General features: G+C 39.2%; 1 protein-coding gene across 1 annotated transcript in view; it reads right to left on the bottom strand.

Moving 5' to 3' along the window:
* Positions 1-6,469, bottom strand: part of Smp_136560 (hypothetical protein) — a gene marked incomplete at both ends in the record, with an annotated part of 48,059 nt that extends 41,590 nt beyond the window's left edge. The window contains 2 exons of the mRNA XM_018790818.1: positions 209-455; positions 6,370-6,469. Coding sequence (XP_018645840.1) covers positions 209-455; positions 6,370-6,469 — 347 coding nt within the window. The remainder of the gene's footprint in view (positions 1-208; positions 456-6,369) is intronic.
* Positions 6,470-18,399: the final 11,930 nt, after the last annotated feature.

Below are 18,399 nucleotides of genomic sequence, written 5' to 3' on the forward strand. Positions count from 1 at the left end.
CAACGAAGGTGAGGTTATTCCAGCAAAACACACAAGTAGTACTGTTATTAGCATACGTAACGAATCCATAGCCCAAGCACGCCACAGTCTTTTTTGGTTTTCGTTCCACAGCCTGGTAAAATTAAAGTAAGTTCGGTCCAGCTGTTTGTTTTTCGCAACACTAAACGTTTTGATGTGTATTATATTGTGGTGAGCAAATTTAACTTACGAAGGTTTAGGGTTATGTTCCGATTCGTCACTATTATGAGATACAATGCTGTTTTCGACAGCCGATAAAGCATTAGTTGACGACAAAAGTGCAGAAGGAACTCGGCGTCTTCTACTGAAATAGACCAACGAAGCAACTGCAACTGACAATATGAAGATATCTGGTAACACAAGTCGCATTGCACGGTAGGGAAGCATCCCCTCAAGTCTTTGGACGCCAATCTGAGCAGCAATCGATGCTTCTTCACCTATATGAATAACTTTGGAAGTAGGATTAAATGACTTACATGTGCGAAGTGCATTTTCATACGGTGGAGCAACAGTCAGAACTATATGCAGCGTTGGGTGAGACAAAGTGAAAATACAACTTAACGTTATGAGTAAGATGAGATAAACCTGGACTTTAGCTACGAAAATATGATAACTACTTCAAGCTTACTTGTAGATCTGGGACACTTCGGACGAGCAAGCAATGGGCAAGCGAGCAGAAACAATAAATAAGTGAAAGAAAACCCATTGTACCGCACGACGGTAACTATGAACAATACAAAGGGGATAACGAAGCGCAGAAAAATCAGATCAATAACTCCAGGAATCATTACAAAGACAATGTGTAGCCATATCCTGGTCAAATGAAAAACAGTACCCCATTAAAATCAGTAACTATCTTAAAAGTAGTACACAAATTGACAGCAGCCGTTAGGAAAGCCTGGACCCCAGATGTGTAATTCGCATTAATGTAACATGAAAACAAATCTGTAGGCCACCAACCGTTGATCGCCACAATGGTTATCTACAGATACGTGGATTAAGTAGCAAGGTCATGCACTCATGATGGAGGTGACTGAGCTTTTGAAGGTCAAAAGGTTGCAAAATGATTGGTCCATCGACCTCTAAAACTAACGCATTCTCACAAAGGCGGCAAACTCAAAAAAGTTTTGTATTCGACGTAGTCAGAGTTGTTCTCTACGAGCTATCTAAAAGGGACAGTGGTATTTCACCTTGTTGAGCCCATTTTATTGTAGTTCAAATGGTTCTTTTTATATTTGTCTGCAACTTTGGGCCTAAAAATTTATAGTTTTTCGCCTTTTCTGGTCATCAGTTCCTCTCAACTTTGAGTGTTTTTGCGTCTATTTTCTTTTGAAAACCTCTGATTGATTACTGGACAGTGCGAAAAAATCAATTCCCAACGCTCAGGCTGTTGATACCCTGTGGAAAGTGGCATGGAGTGCGTTGAGTGCGAATGATGGTAGCACGAAGTTTGCACGGATCTTCTTTCCCCACCCTCCAGATGGTAGCGGGGAGGAAACGCCTAGAAAGCCTAATGTCAGTGTTAGGCCTGTTTCTATCAGGAAAAACGACAACCTGACTACCCGAATCATCAACAATCATCCAGGATAGCACTGTGCATGTTACGCGACTGTGACTGGATATTCAATGAAAGTTGATGAATGGATATGGATCAAGAATAAGAAACAACCTGAGGCTGCTAAAGGAAGGCCAGCCCATCAAACAGTAGCTGAGAAGTTGAAGACTGATAACAGTGACATCAGTAGTCTTTTATCGAGTCAAAAAGAGTGGAAGCCCAGAACTCGTTTTAAGCACGACATTAAGTTGACAAAACAGCTGCTGAACCAGATAATGCCCTGCTAACGGTTTACAGACCAGGCAACTGTCGCGATAAATAAACCCCCAAATTCAATAGCTCTGTAAGTGTTCGACATTGGATGCTGACCACCCTAGCTAAAAGCGCTCAATCATGCATCCGCATCAGATCAGTCTGAAAGGCGTGCTCAACATCTCCTGCGTTCACTAGCCAGCTTACATCAGTCACTCCTCGATATATGGATAATCTATCAAATATATCTTCCAACCTCCTCGCTTCTGACTTTTGATTTCACTGGGTGGGCGCAATTCAATGATAGGTTTTACTGGTAAAGTGTTGTCAAATTACAACATCTGTGGCACCTTCATAACCAAGTGGGCTTGAAAGAGAATTAAACCAGGCTGCAGAAAGTAGTATCTAGATCTAATAACAGGAACGTAATACTACAGAATGGAAACGAACTGAAATGGTCAGGAGTTTTTGTCCGTAAAGACTTGCCGCTCTCAAATTGTATAAAAGGATGATGAGCCGAAAGAAAGAAATGCAAGGTTAGATGCTGCCCTGAAAGACCTTGAAACTGTAACTTTTCAGGTAGTAAGGCTTCGAAAGAGAATGTGGCCCGAGCCACTCTGTATGTATCACAAAGCCGTTTGAATAGACAAATGCCCGGAGCTTGCTCAGCAAGCATTGGGAGCTAGATGTACAGACAGACTCTACCAAGCCGGATGAAATCGCGGTCACGGAAACTTGGTTGATGTAGTCCCCAGATGGTACGGAACTTGATTTTGAAAGTTGTACATTAATCCATAAGCGTAAAGGAGGAGTAGCTCTTTTCATTAGAAATGCCATCCCATTTAGCGTCACTGATAACGCATCCCATGAAAGTGGGATGTGTGAAATAGTTAGTTGCCACTTGAGTTGCAAAGTACAAGAGCGGCTGATTGGTCAGATCTACCACAGTCCGAACTGTGGGGGTGAATGATGTCTCCGTAAACCGCTTCAAGGCTTACTCATCAAGTGGTCGATGTCTAAACTTAAGAGATTTAATTTCATCTACGGTTGACTGGAAAAATCTGAGGACTGAGTTGTCAGAAAATTCTTCCTGGAAGAAACTAGTTGATATAGTTATCACACGTGAATGGAGCAACTAGGTGAGATCCGGATTCCAGATCATACTTACTAGATCTCATATTGACCCATTATGAGGATGACCTGACAAGCCTCCGTTATATGCCACCCCCATGCAAAACTGACCATGCAGCTCCAATCTTTGATTTCCGTATAGTCATCACTAACAAGGATGTGTCAGCCCAAGCCAGACCAAACGTCTGGGATGCAAATATACAAAATATACATCCAGCATTCTCAGTATATTAGACAACAGAATAAGAATTACCGATTAAAACGGTATGAGATGTATTCAGAAATTTGTACATAAAAGTCACTGAGCCCAACACCCTTTGGACTGCACCAAAAGACGAGAAAATTTCCATCGCGGTTCGGTAAGGAGGTCTTCAATCTTCTCCATAAGAGAAGAATAACGTCGGAGATATTTAGGTTGATGGGTAATGATGAGACAAGATCCCAGTATGAAGAAGCCTGAAATATTTTAACCTCAACCCTCCACAGATCTGGAAAGTTTTACGAAGTAAAACTTGTCAAGGAATCCACAGAATATCCCAAACGCTCATGCCCACACATAGGTCAAAGGACTAATAAATATTCCAGCGTTATGGGGTGACAGTAATACTGCATCACTAGCGGAGATCAATTATTTTAAAGATCGGATATTCTCAAATTACTTTAGCTACTTACATACCGTAGAGATGCCTCCCAATTCATTTCATACAAACTTCGCTACACACACTGGACACTATGACTATTAAAGAACTCGATGTCTTTGGTCTGTCAAATGAGCTTGATATAAGGAAGTTCATGATATACGATAAAATGAATCCTATGTTACTAAGAGAATTAGCAAATTGTGTCGCAGACCTTTCATACAAATGTTTCAATCTATCTGCAACCCAAGGTCGATTACCAAAAGACTGTAAGAATACTACACTAAGTTCTATCTTCAAAACAAGCACGATACACAAACCTGAGAACCATCGACTCTTAAACCTAACTAGCGTGGTCGTCAGAATTTTCGAGGAGATTTCCGGGTAAATGCTTAAGTGTCTCGACGAAAACAGAATTCTTTCTGAAAAGCAGAATGACTTTAGAGCAAGTTAGTCATGTCTCACTAACTTATTAGTAGCCGGCGAAAGTTAGTGCTCTCTTAAAGATATGGCCTACGTTAAATACAACAAAGCTTTTGACAAAATTCCTCACAACCAGCTGTTATATAAGTTGAGTGATATCATTATTGGAGGCGATTTACTACTGTCGATGAAGGACTTCCTAGTTGGGCGTCAACAAAGAGTAAGGGTGAACTGAAATTTATCTAGCTGGGAAACCATACTTGGCGGGGTGCCGCAAGGTGCAGTTTTGAGGCCTTGTTATATGCTAACGACGACAAGATATGGAGCTTTTGAGAAAGATCCAAGGAGCTACAACTAGGCTGATTCCCGGAATAGCAAAGCTCCTGTATGATACTCGACTGGCTAAACTAAACCTATTTCCATTGTTATATAGGAGAACCAGAGTTGACTTGATCACAGTTTTAATTACTAAGTGATAAATTAGCATCCGATATGCCCTCATTTTTTTGTCTTCCAAAAATGTCTACAAGCCTAGAATAAATTGCTTGTCAGCTGACTATCGACTTTCTCAGTGAATCATCAACAGATGGGATTAACTTCCTTAGCACGTGATTGGAGTTCCATACGTTGATGCTTTCAGCATTAAGTCGGATAAACTGAGAGACCACATTAGGTGGAGGAAAGTGCTTAATATCGCCATCTTACAAAACACAGAAAAACAGATGATTATTCTCCCGAATTTAAGAAAATATTGAATATACATCTTGTGACAGTTTACTAGTTCAAGCAGTTCGGATGGCTGTTGACAAAATGGAGATGGCCCTTGGTTTATGAGCTTTCATCTTTAGTCACAATGACTAACTGATGAAGTGAAACACGCCGAAACATAAGAAGTGTTATTTAGCTATTTTGAGCAACTGTCCCAATTCCATAAAAATGGGTTGCTTTCCTCTTGTATGTGTGGCTAATTTGAACCTAAATTAGAAATAATTTTTCTGATCACTCACATATTTTTGAAGTAATTTTTATTAGCTGTGAAATTTCGATGAATTTGTCGTGTCGGACCTCCTTGTACATTGCGATCAATATGCTGTTTACTGCCCATCTAATAAATGAACTGCCTACCATACTCGTGTTTTCTCTTACTAGCTGCTGACACATAATCGAGCTTACAACGCACCTGTTTCACAAATTTTAGTTGATGTAGAACTACTAACAGCTATTTTGTTTGATTAAACTCAAGGTCATGAGTGGAGCAGCTTACTGTTGATTGAGTGACTGCCGGGAATGGTTGTCCGGACCTTTGTAGATAAGCATTTGACCTTATTTTGTTGGTTATACACTTATAAACTCTCACGCAATTTGAACTTTTTTGGTGACCCTTTTACTATTTGGTAAGCGATTTTGTACCACAGAAACCTTTGACTGTATACTGCTGAAAGTACTGTTGGGGTGTTTCTAAACTTTGGTATAAATTGTTTGTTTGTTTTTCTTCCACATTATAACCTCTCAAATGAGTTACCAAGTTTGTGCTTCGTTACAGCTTAACGCGATTGACTCAAAAACGCTTCATACTCTATTTAAAGGGCTTAATTCAGTCTGACAGAATTATATTTGCTTTGTTAGACCATCCTCTACGTTTAGACCAAGTAACAAAATGTAGGTCAGCATAATGGTGATAAATTGGGGCTAAAAATACTTCATTCTCTGCTATATATCAATTGTGAAACTGTGTAACCTCGAAAGCTCAGATTGTTCGTTAATCATAAACAAATACCATGCCTTATTTCTTCCCTTGACAAGTTTCCATCTTAAGAATCGTGACATCTTGCTCTGAGGGTAAGCTATGAACTTCTGACGTCTGGAACAAATTCAGCGTACGCGCTTTCCCAAGGTCATGTACTCAGAGTCATAGTTCACACCAAGCGCTCCACAAGTCTACTTTACAACAACTATAAACTTAAAAAGTTGCATTGCATAAATACTTAGCACGACAAAAATCCCAACACAATTTTGTCGAGATTGGGTCTGGTGTGTAATGTGGACGCGATGCCCCTTTGGAAAACATTTCGAGGACTACACAGTATATATGAACGAATGAACTGCTATTCACTTTTACAGATAATATTTACTTAACAACCCTGCTTGGAATGCATACTGTCAACCAGTAAATGTTGTAACTTGTAGATCATGCCTGTAAAAGCTACGTGTACCTGCCTTTGTAGAAATATATTATTATTATCTTCGTTTCATATTACATCTAATGGCTGATAAGCCACACCTTCTTTGACACTGTAACTATGAACGATTCAAATTAGTGTAGACATGAGGATGTATTAGACAACAAATTACAGGCTTCTATCAGTTTATGTTTTGGAGATTGAAGTAAGCTGCCACATTCCGTGTCTCTTTCAGTGAACAAGATTTTTCTCAAAGGCTTCAAGCCATCCATTGCCACTATGCCGAAAATCTCAGTCAATGAGTGTCTTTTTGTCCGATCTGATTCTACTAACTTTTTTCGCTGCACTCTTAGGATTAACAATTGTCTGAACGTAATTTATATCTCTTTTAGGTTTCTCAAAACTAATACGTCGTCGGATTTGGTTCATCTCCTCACTACTTTAACCACGGTACGGAAAAGACGTGGAGTTAATGAAATGACTCCGTCTTCAAGCCAAATTATTATGTCGTTCTCAGTATTATCCAGCCTACTTACCTATTTGCTTCATGTTATAAGTGAGACAATTTGAAACCCAAAATTGCATATTCTGCAAAAATTGTCTGGGCTTTTGTGAAAAAATAAAAGGGATAAAATGTTTCGTCAAAAAAGAATAAGCGGACAAGAAAAAAGTGTGACGAATACCTTGTGAAATTTTGTTATTTAAGTACCTGTTTCTTATCGAAATTTTTATCTGTTGTGGAAGACTGACACCCCTCAAATAGTCTGACGGAGACTGAAGAAACCCAAGATATTATAACAGGACGTTTCATAAAGCTACATGAGGTGTGGTATTCGTAACAAACCCTCTGTGCTCATCCACGCCATCAACCAGCGAATTAGTAGCTGCGCTTAAACGTAGCTGAAATTGACACGTGATTGTAGCTAAAACCATAATTATGTAGCTTACATTAGTGCCTCTAGAGCGACAAACTCGTTAGACACTGATACATAAACCAATATGAAATCAGCACGAATCAAGACAAGATCACAGTTCAAATAGACACCTTAAACAAACGACAGTCCTGTGTGCGAACATGTCATGAATCACTGTTATGGAAGCTGACTTTGACCCGAAATCAGCGGTCTTTTATTCTAATTTAAGGGAAACAGTCACCATTATCTGACCTGTGGCCAACGAGCTACCATCGGCTACATGGGTGACCACTATCTCCTCTTAGACACAAGAACCGAGCATCCAAATATTCGGCTGGCTCCACAATATCTGCCGAACTGGCTTTCTCGTGGTCATCTGACTGGTGATTAAATTTCTCTCTAATCATACTCAGGCTACAATCTGAAGAATCATAGGTGGAGTTGAATGGAAGGCGTCACTTCCCACACCAACTCATCTTGATGAGTGCTGGTAGTCTAACAGAATGTAAACGGCTTTTAACTGGATCTTAACTGATTAGTGCCGTCCTAATGAGACTGTCGTGCTGGCGAGAACCCAAAGTTCTACCAAAAAAAGAAATCAGACTGGAAGTGAATCGGTATTTATTTTAAAATCCAAAAAGGGTGGTGTGGGACGCGAGGTTTTCTTTCTTAAACACATAAAGATTTCCAACATCAAATGTAAAATAATAGGAAATATAATCCCTATACAAAATAAGGAAGTGAGTGGTAAATTAAGCTCTAAAATTCTGATACTTACTTAGATGTTTGAAGTCAGCTCTTAACCAATCAACCTAAGTTGTTACATTAGCTTCCCCCTGGGATCAACTTCCATAAGAATGTCGGTTTGATCAACTCACCCAAAAAAACGTGTCGGTTCTGCTTTTCCTCATTCTGAAGGATAATCACTAGCTTATTTGATGTTCGACTTTCAAATAATGACGACCAACGCCCTATCAGTAATCAGCAATGCTCCATGGATGTCATCTTGCAGCAGTTACCTTCTTCCACAAATTATCGTTTATGACTTGCTGGATGTGTCTTCTGTATGAGAATCAGAGCACGTAAGAAAATGTAGGGCAAGAAAATGAAGCAAGAATATCCAAGAGAGTGCTGCAAGCAGGCTACCCAATACCATGTTCGTAAGGTACGATTTTCACATGCTCTATCCGGCTATAAGGTCTTTACTCATCCTCCTCTTAAGTTCCCTTCAAGCCTGAAGTAAAAAAGAATCCACTTTGAAAAAAGAGATAACTAAAGTCAGTCAAACCTGAAGAATCGCCCCACTGTTCGTATAAAATAATCAGGTACAAAAGGAAATATACAATTATGAGTGAGAAATGTCCGGTTCCACCTAAGCATTTGATTTCCAGAAAGGAATGTTAGTCTGAAAGGAAATAGACACAATGTAGACGTCTTGAGTGTGGAAATGCTTGGAAACAGAAATTTGCTTTTTTGAGAAAATGTAAATGTGTGGACCTGCCAGAAGTTGGATTCATCACCGAACTCGATCAAGTTTATGACCTTGAGTCTGCTGTGATCGCCTTCTATAACCGCATTCGTAACCGCGGGTGTAGAAATTGTTCGCTAACCAGGAAAGTTAGAACGCATAACTGAGAAAAAACAGAAACACTAAGAATACCAGAGTCGAGTAGGCTTCTTAGGGTCAGCGACATAATGGGAATGTTACCGAATAATCATTTGATTGGCTTGATGTAAGTATGTACGTTATAGTAAGACTCCAATCCTCAAAGTCACCCAGGAACTGAGTTGGTTTGCTCCTTACAATGGTATACGTTCTATTTGCCATAAGTGCCGTCATTAATCGATCAATGTAAGGAAATATTGTGGGGAAGTCCATTAGGAGCTGGTGCATTTTAATGGTCAAGTGCGTGGTCTGGCACTCGGAGGGATGGTGGTTCAAGGGCGTGGATGTGTAGCGCTACTGATTGCAGAACTCACACTCATATGATGTTTGCTGACCGTAAGTTACTAAGATATGAGAAAAAATGAAAGAATGCGTTAGTGCACCAAAGTGTCCCAACAAGCCACACTGAAATTCGTGGTGTTAGTCTGTGGTTAGCAGCTTAAAGTATTAATAACACAAGGGTTTTCTGCTCACAATAATAATAATCAAATATAAAAGCCAAATATGTGGTAGGTTTTAGTTGTACAACTAAAAGTATAAGAACTGTTATTTGCATAAAATAAGGTTTTGTCACATTGCACCAGTGGGAAAAATTGGTTTAACAGAAGTCTAGCCGTTAGAGTCCTGGCACAAACGCAATGTTCTGATTACCTAGTGGATCAGTTATCCGTATTCGTGTTTATAGATGGATAGTTAGAAACAATCGTGGATACAATCTAGTTGTGAGCCTTAGGTCAAACACAAGCTACAAATTAATCCCTTTGAAATTAAGTATGTGAAATCAACACAGCTCACATAGTACCCTTAAAGATTGTGTACTGTATGATGCCTTCGGCCGGCTGAATGTTCATAAGTCCATAAAGTGAGTGCAATTCATATGATTATCGACTGCTAACACTGATGATTTACACAATTGACTGTCGCCAAATCTCTAGCCAAACTGATAAAGTTCCATAGCACTTACTGAGGAACCAACTGCCAGAAAAAATTACTTAAACCCCTTAATGCAATGGATCAAGCCTTTCTTCGCAAACAGATACCAAATAACTAAGATTCACTCTACAACATCTACACCTTGACCAATAACCAGAGGTGTTGTGTAGGGTAATGTCTTAGGTCCATTGCTCTTTATAATCTACATCAACAATAGATGCAAGTGCATTACCATTGGTAAGACCTACCTTTACGCTGATGACTTAAAAGTCATCTTTAAAACTGACATTTGTGGTGTACGTAGTACTATGTAAACAATCCAACATGTAATCAACATGGTAGACAACTGGTGTAAACACTAGAGGTTAGAGCTCAACACAGAGAAATGAGGCTGGCCATGTATCGGAGACACGTCTCTCAACATAAAACTAGCACTTGGCAAAAATTCACTGCCCAGACTGACATCAGTAACTGACCTAGACGTACATTACTCAGACAGTCTGAACTTCTCAGAACATGTCTCAACTAAGGCATCTAAAATAGGGAGATTGCTTGGCTTTATTCTTCGTAATTTCTTTCAAAACGGAACTAAAATCATTCTTTATGACGTCTGTGTAAGACCTATCGCCGAATAATACTCGTTCTTATTTTCCAACCTATGCCTATCCGATATACTTAAGGTGGAGGAGATACAACGAGATTTCACTCGAAAGATACTTAAGAACGACTCACTCATTGGCTACAGTTCTCGATGCCATATCTTAGCACTAGAACCCCTCTGGAAAAGAAGGCTTGAGTCTAACTTGATTCTCTATTTCAAAAACCTTGTTTATTACACACGCGATATAGTTCTCTACAAAGACTCACATGAAAACAACCTTCGAGACAATGTATCTACGGACAAAATTGAGAAATACAGATCAAAAACTCGGGAAAACTTCTTCCTCATCAAGTCTGCATTAATATGGGACAGTCTTTCCTCTGAAATACACATGGCAGATAAATTACATAGGTTTGTAAGACTTATCGATCAAGCCCTCGCTTTCAAAGATCTAGAACAACCGAACACATCCGCGTCCCACACAGACATATGTAGACTAAATTGCCTTATTTTCCTACTTTGTAGTTGTATTAGATACTTTCCCCTCCCTAATTTTTTTAATTGAAGTAGACAGGCAACTCACTGGACCTATCAACATTTGGTCGCTAAGAGACGCTCACTAATGTTCTAAAAAGCCAAAAGAACCGCACATTCGACTGCCTACTACTACCAGTGGTCTTGCATCTATGGAACATGTTACCCATCACTACTCCTTACCTTATCTGTAAATAATATATTTCCACACATTTCCGCCTATTTTGGTAAACAGCTATCCTACATTACGCCATGCTCAATGCCTATACTCTGATTGGCAACCTATACTTCATAGTATAGTCAATGAAAACATTGCATCCAAGCCATACTCACAGTCCCTAATTTGTAACTGCCTGATTAGCTTGCAAAACGGTACTTCTAGAAATGGTGTTTTTCAACAGGATGTGAAACACAGAGCATTGTGTGAGTTATGATGTAATCCACAAAATGCTTAAATGAGACTGACATCACAAAAGGGAGGGTGGAGTTACTGACCAGCAAGCATTGATTGAGTGCGCGATGACTTCAATCCACCCAAGTTTGTGGGGTAGAACACTTTGCTTGTATCAGGCTCCTTATGGTTGAGAACAAGCCAACCAATCTGTGATATTGAGGCTGTTCTTCTATGCTCACCTTCCAGACTTATGTTTCTAATTTTATTCTGGATTAGCTATTCTACTAAGACAACCTATAACATGCTAACTCAGACTTTCACAATAAAACTGTATGGCAGGCATCGATTGATGAAAAAAAGCAGACAAGAAAAAAACAGTTGCTAGTTTTCTTAACATTTTACTCTCTATACAATAATAATAATTTAATCTCAAATGAAAGTTTGTTACGTGAGGCATGGTAGTTTGCAAGCAAGATCAAATCGTTCCGAAAGTTACAATTTTCACTGCAGCAAATTACTCAGCTGTGTTGATATTCTGTAAGAAACGAATGTAGATGGTTTTAGTAAGAAACGTAATGTCAATACCACAATTGGCTCTCTTTATGGTGGTTGCATTGCGACATGCAACTAGTAGTCGAGAACAGATCCGTGTGAAGTTAAGGGCTTCTAGAAACCACAACCTTATATCCCTCTAAAATATCTGAGGCTTTAATAACGGTGCAGGACGGAGTCATCCACTCCGTATCTGTTTTCGGTGGTGTATCTCAAGGGGGCTGAAAAAGGGCGTAAGGAAAAGAATGGACGAGAAGCAGAGTAGACAATGTTCATGGAGGAATAGTTAAGGTATGAATACTTAGTCTGTTTCTTAGTTGAAAATTTTCTCTGTTATTAAATTACTTATTAAGCAAGACCATTCTAATATGCTAAAAATAAATGTGAACAAGGTATGAGTCGATAAGGAACGGTATAAATGAAGATGGTTCAGAAAGAAGCTGAAAGTATGAGATCATCTGTAGTTATAAAATATAGTGCTGGAAACAGTACTCTGATACACAAATGGCTGTCTCCCTTCTTTGTCGAAGCTAGTAGAGCCCATTTTTTGTTTTTAGAATTTATAGTGTACTGAGCAGGCTTCGTTTTTAGCAAATTGTCTAGTTTATTATTATTATTCGGTAAGAAGTGAAACCGATTCAGCGTTCTAAACACGATTTGAAAAGGTGTTTCGCATCAATAAATCAGGATCAATACCGTTTGTTCGTGACATCCCACTTGACACAAGGAGCCGTAATTAAACAAAATGTCTGCCCTACAGACATGGGTGGATTGAAGTTATCTCCCCACCATCATGTTTGCTGGTCAGTAACGCTACCCTATCTCCCTTTGTGATGTTGTGCTCTCTTACGTTTTGTGGTAAGTATGATTATTTCTTTAATCAAGGCCCGTAATAATAATAATTATTATCATAGCATCACTCCAAAATATGACTGCACAAGCACTTATTTTAACACCACATCTTACCACAATAATAAGTTATTTACTTATTGATTTGTTTTATTTTATTTTATTTTTATTACTCACTGCGTTGCATACATAGTTGTTTATTCTTGTTATGTGTTAAGCTATTTACGTATTCCGCGTCTCCTTTATTTCTATTTCCTCAGTTTCTTCCTTTCCTTCTTAAAAATCAATTCAAAATTCTTACCAATTACACAGAACCTGATTTGTTATTACTAATCTATTACTAATATTTGATTGTCCTTTTCCTTCCTTTTTCAAACATGGCAAATGTAATGCTAACATTGTTGAAACTTGAGTATTTTTGCATTTTTGAAGAAACCCGAAATGGTTTCCTAACAACACTTATGTGCCATAAGATGTTTGTGGATAATAATAATGATCAATTGTGGTATTGACATTACGTTTCTTACTAAAACTATCTACATTCGTTTCTTACAGAATATCAACACAGCTGAGTAATTTGCTGCAGTGAAAATTGTAGCTTTTGGAACGATTTGATCTTGCCTGCAAACTACCATGCCTCATGTAACAAACTTTTATTTGAGAATAAAGGAAATAATAATATTAATAATACAAGTATCTTGTGCTTAGAAATATGAAAACAATCTATATTGTGTGGGTGTGGATTTTAGTATTATTTTTACTTTGTTTTAGAAAGTCAATATAAATATATGTTGGTGTACGGTCTAAGTAGTTAGGGCCAATACCACTACAGGAGGAGTGCAGTGTGACCAATGTTGAGTATGGTTCACCAGGATGTGTACCTGTTTAAGTCCCACCTCATAGAAAGGATTCTCGAAGGCTAACTCGCATTGGTTTTTTATATTTTGCTGTCAGAATAAGATTTTACCGATCTAGGAGGCTACGGGCCTCCTAGCTTTGGCCTTTAAGAAGAATCATGATGGTTGCGCTGGTGACACGAGTACTGACAGTGAAGAATGTGTCAGTGTGGTACTTGCTTTTGCGGGAAGTGTTGGACACCAGAATGTGATTGACAAAATAGTAAAATCTCCGTTAAAACTAACGAGGAGTTAAGTGCCACTTGGTATTGATATGGGTATTTACGCTTTTACAGTAGGAACTAAAGAGTTGGATAAAACCTTCATCGTTTGTAATAGTCGCGGCGTAGCTGTCCTGTGTGAAGGAAAAAGTGGACGACAATACGGAGACAAAGAAATGAGAGAAAAAAAGCTATGGGCGGGACTCACTTGGTTAGTAAGTCGTTGGCGAACTGCCACTCTGAGTCGCAAAATACATAACCAAGGTCTGAAAGTAAAACAGAACTCCACCCTAGCGTGGCTGGGAAAAACCTTATCTCATCGAATATTATCGTAAGTAATACGCTAGAATCAAACGACCCTGATCTCCAAATCAGACGAACGCATGATTTGGAAAAGCTTGGGGAATTTATCCATATTACCCTACTAGATAACCCTAAAGGAGTTCAGGTCAAGAAATTGACAAGAATAAATAAGAGGACCGTTGATTATGTTCAACCCCGATCATGTAGATTCTTTAGGATAATCCTAGTTTCGAAGAAGCAACGTGATCTTCCGTTAAAAAAAAGAGCTCTTAGTCAACAAAATACCGACAATCGGGTAAGACCTGATATGTCTTTAGAAGATAGAAAGATAGGAAGACGGCACTGATTGAACCAGAAAACCGTAGTTAAAATGGTGAGGAAAATCTCCGCTTAGTGGGTTTTCGAGTAGTCAGGTCTTGGAAGAGTATGCTACCAAGACCTGTGTGGATAGGTCGTTCTCTCTAGGAAGAAAGCACTGGAATAAATTCATCTCTACTGGCCTAGAACAGTACAGATCCAGTTATTATCAGACTAAGAATGTTTGTAAAGCGTTGACAAGTAAGGCCAGACAGTCGTTCGAGAAACGATTGATTAGAGATTGTAAAAATAGTCCGAAACTGTTATTCTCGTATACAAAGACGCTTTAGGTTATTAAGGGCGATTCGTAGGTCTCTTCAGTACGAAGAAATGTTCAGAGTATTATGCCCGACTTTAGTGAGAACGCATTTAGAACATGAGATTCAAGCGGCGAGTTCTTGTTTCAAATGTGGGGCAGAAACGCGCTCAATGACGAGGGACCAAAACGGTAAAATGTCTATTTGGCTTATCTTATGAAGACAGACTGTGACACCTCAACTTATTTCCGTTATCTTATCTCAGATTACGGAGAGATCTAATAATGGCTCATCGTATACTGAACGATGATTTTGGTATTAATATGTCCTATCTTTCCTTTCCATCTAGGACTGACCACTTGAGAGGACGTTCTAAGGAATTTCGAAAACCGAGATCAAATAATCTACCTCTGGAGTTTCGTTTCTCCTACCGAGCAATGAATTGCTGGAATTCTCTACCAGAACACGTAATATCAACACCTTCTGTCTAAATATTCAAAACGAGAGTGAACATCCACAATGTTACAAACTGCAAAGATTAATATAGGTCGACAGACCTCGTATTCTTATTACTGAAGACTGAAGACAAATATCATTAGAACTACTTCGGTTGAGTGTCTAGTGAAAATTCCCATTGGAAGCAACCTAAAAATAGAAAACCACTACTTTTCATCATAAAGCGAGGCCTGATAAATAAACTAGCTTATAGTGGCTTGCCATAGAGCTCTTGGATATTGAAAGTTTCACTTGTGCATCGGATTAACATAATGCTCGTTTTACGCGGATGAGTTAAATTTCTGTGTTATGATGACAGTCTGTATATATTTCAGTAATAATGTGGTCCACATTCTTTATGTTTACTAGTAAGTATCTGTTCACTTAATTGAGGGTGACATATTATTCCTGTGATGCTTGAGATAGTAACATCGAAGTTGTAAAAGAACTTCAAACAAATCTAAACATTTACCTTTTCACTAATTATTTTGTGTACGTCACTTTTATCGATTGCTCTGCAAAAGTTTATATACATATGAATGATCAATTGTATAAATTTATGTGATCTGTTATAGTCAGATTCTCGAATCTAGAGTGTTTGTCCGCGTTGCCTTTGTGATTCTTGTTAGGTTTAGATATACAAGATTTTATCAATTAAGTTATATTGATATTCACCTATATGTATCAGCTTTAGTTTAAAACCATGTGATATAAAATCTCCAAGGATTCCACTGTAAGAATTCTCCCGATGGACTCAACTGGACCACATTACCATCAATCACTTGTACAAGACCGCCGGTCGATTTGGAATACATGTTTAGGCTTTGATCGCGCTCTAACACAAGAATGCACTCGCTTGCGTCTCACTGGACACAGAAAAGCTACATTAAGGAAACCCATTAAAGTTGAACTAATTGGTGAAAAAGCCAAAAGTAGATTCCAGGAACAACTGAAGTCACACTTAGGCAGTTCTGAAAACGAGGCTGACCCAGATGTCGCCTAGAAAGATATACGAACAACTGTGGAAACAACAGCGCCATATACTAGCGATTTGAACTAAAAGGTTGTGTAAAACCAGTAGATTACTGAGAGATCTGTTGCACCGATAGACTCGTAAACTTATCCCATTAGGCTACGAACACTATGAAGAACGAAAACAAATAAGATCTAGGTTAACCAAAAGTTTGCGAAACGATCGTGAGCAGTGGTGGGCAACGAAATCGAAAGAGATGGAAAAAGCAGCGGCTATAGGTAACACAAGACAGCTTTTCAGACTAATAAAAAAAACCGGAATTAATAAGAAAATTGTAAGTGACACAATCGCCGAAAAAGATGGCACTTTTATCTGCTCTCAGTATAGATGTTTAGAACGATGGGCGGAACACTTCAAGGAGCAGTTCAGCTGGTCTCCAGCTACTCTACAGCCCCCCGTTATTTTCAAACAACCTGAATGGAACACTGAAACGGGTTCAAAAAACCATAGCTCATCTAAAAAGAGGAATAGAAGCTGGTCCAGATGGATTGGCTACAGAGGTCTTTAAGGGTGATGGTCCAGTTTTAGCGATTAAGTTGACTAATATTTTGGCCAAAATCTGGGAACTGGATGTTATCCCATCTGGTTGGTCCCAATCACTGATTGTCCCAATATATAAGAAGGGGTCAAAATCATCCTGTGATAACCATAAAAGGAAGTAGCTTGACTAATATAACGTCTAAAATACTGACCTCAACAATTATCGGACGCCTAACAAAGACTCGTGAACTGAAAGTATGAGAAAACCAGACTGGCTTCAGACCTGGTCGTGGCTGCATCGACCACATATTCACCATTAGTCAGGTTTTAAAACACAGGCATGCTTATCGGCGTCCGACAATGATAGTTTTTCTTGACTTGAAAGCAGCATTTGACTCTGTAGACCGAGAGGTTCTGTGGCAGTGTGTGTCATTGAAAGGCGTACCTCAGAAGTACATAAGTCTTGAGAGGGCTCTTTACTCGAACAGTGCCAGTTGAGTCAGAGCTCATGGCGAACTGCCATCTGATTTTACAACCTCAAGTGGTGTCCGGCAAGGCTGTCCACTATCCCCATTTTTGTTTAACTTCATTATAGACCTATTGCTGGAAATAACACTCTTCGACTGAATTTTCAGGAATTGATCTCCTACCAGGGGGTCCACTTATCGACTTAGAATACGCAGATGTCATAGTCCTGTTTGATGAAGACGCTGGCAAAATGCAGAGTCTTCTGTTAGAACTGAGTAATGATGCCAGGATGTTTGGGATGCGTTTCATCCCCTGTTAATGTAAATTGCTGCTTCAGGGCTGGCCTGTGTCAACACCTGAACTAAGGATCGGGAATGAAATAATCGAACACGTCGACAACCTCACTTATCTTGGACGTCTGGTCAGCCCTGATGGGTTGGTGTCCGACGAAATCTCTACATGGATTCAAAAAGATCGTTTGGCTTTTATCAACTTACGTGATCTGTGGAGGCTATATATCTGTCTATCAATTAAAGGATAAGTATACTGCGCAAGAGTGCGTTCTGTTCTACTTTATGGCTGCGAAACGTAGCCATTAAGAGTAGAAGATACTCGTAAGTTACTAGTATTTGACCACAGATGTCTTAGAAATATTGCTCGCATCTGCTGGGATCATCGGGTAAGTAGTAGTAAGGTTAGACGCAGGATATTGGGGAATGATGGTAAATCAGTTGATGAGGTTGTGAATCTACCTCGATTGAGATGGTTGGGCCACGTGCTACATATGCCTGAACACCCATTACGACGACGCGCAATGCTGAATAATATTGGGGATGGTTCAAAGAGAGTAAGGGGCGGCCAAATTAAAACGTGGCATCAATCCATAAAGTCATTAACTTCCTATCTGAGCCATGTTGGTAGACGCAAACTACTTGGGGTCCGCGCGTCTATCGAAACCAGTGATTGGAGACTCTGGGTGACGGTTCACAATTTATCACAATGGCGTAGGTATATACACTCTTTGTCTTCCTTTAAACCGTGAGATTGGAATTACTTTATACCTTTATTCCTACGAACTAATTCTTTTTCCATGTATCATATCCTTATATGAAGTAATTTTTTACTACCGTTGAAGTAACTGCTTATATGAATTTGATGTTCTTCTTGTTGTACTAATGAGGTATGGCAACTTGGACCGATGCATATATGTGCCGGGTCTTGCGTTGTAGCTGATTGACTTGGTATGGCA

This window comes from Schistosoma mansoni (assembly GCF_000237925.1).
Source record: "Schistosoma mansoni, WGS project CABG00000000 data, supercontig 0013, strain Puerto Rico, whole genome shotgun sequence".
NCBI lineage: Eukaryota > Metazoa > Platyhelminthes > Trematoda > Strigeidida > Schistosomatidae > Schistosoma > Schistosoma mansoni.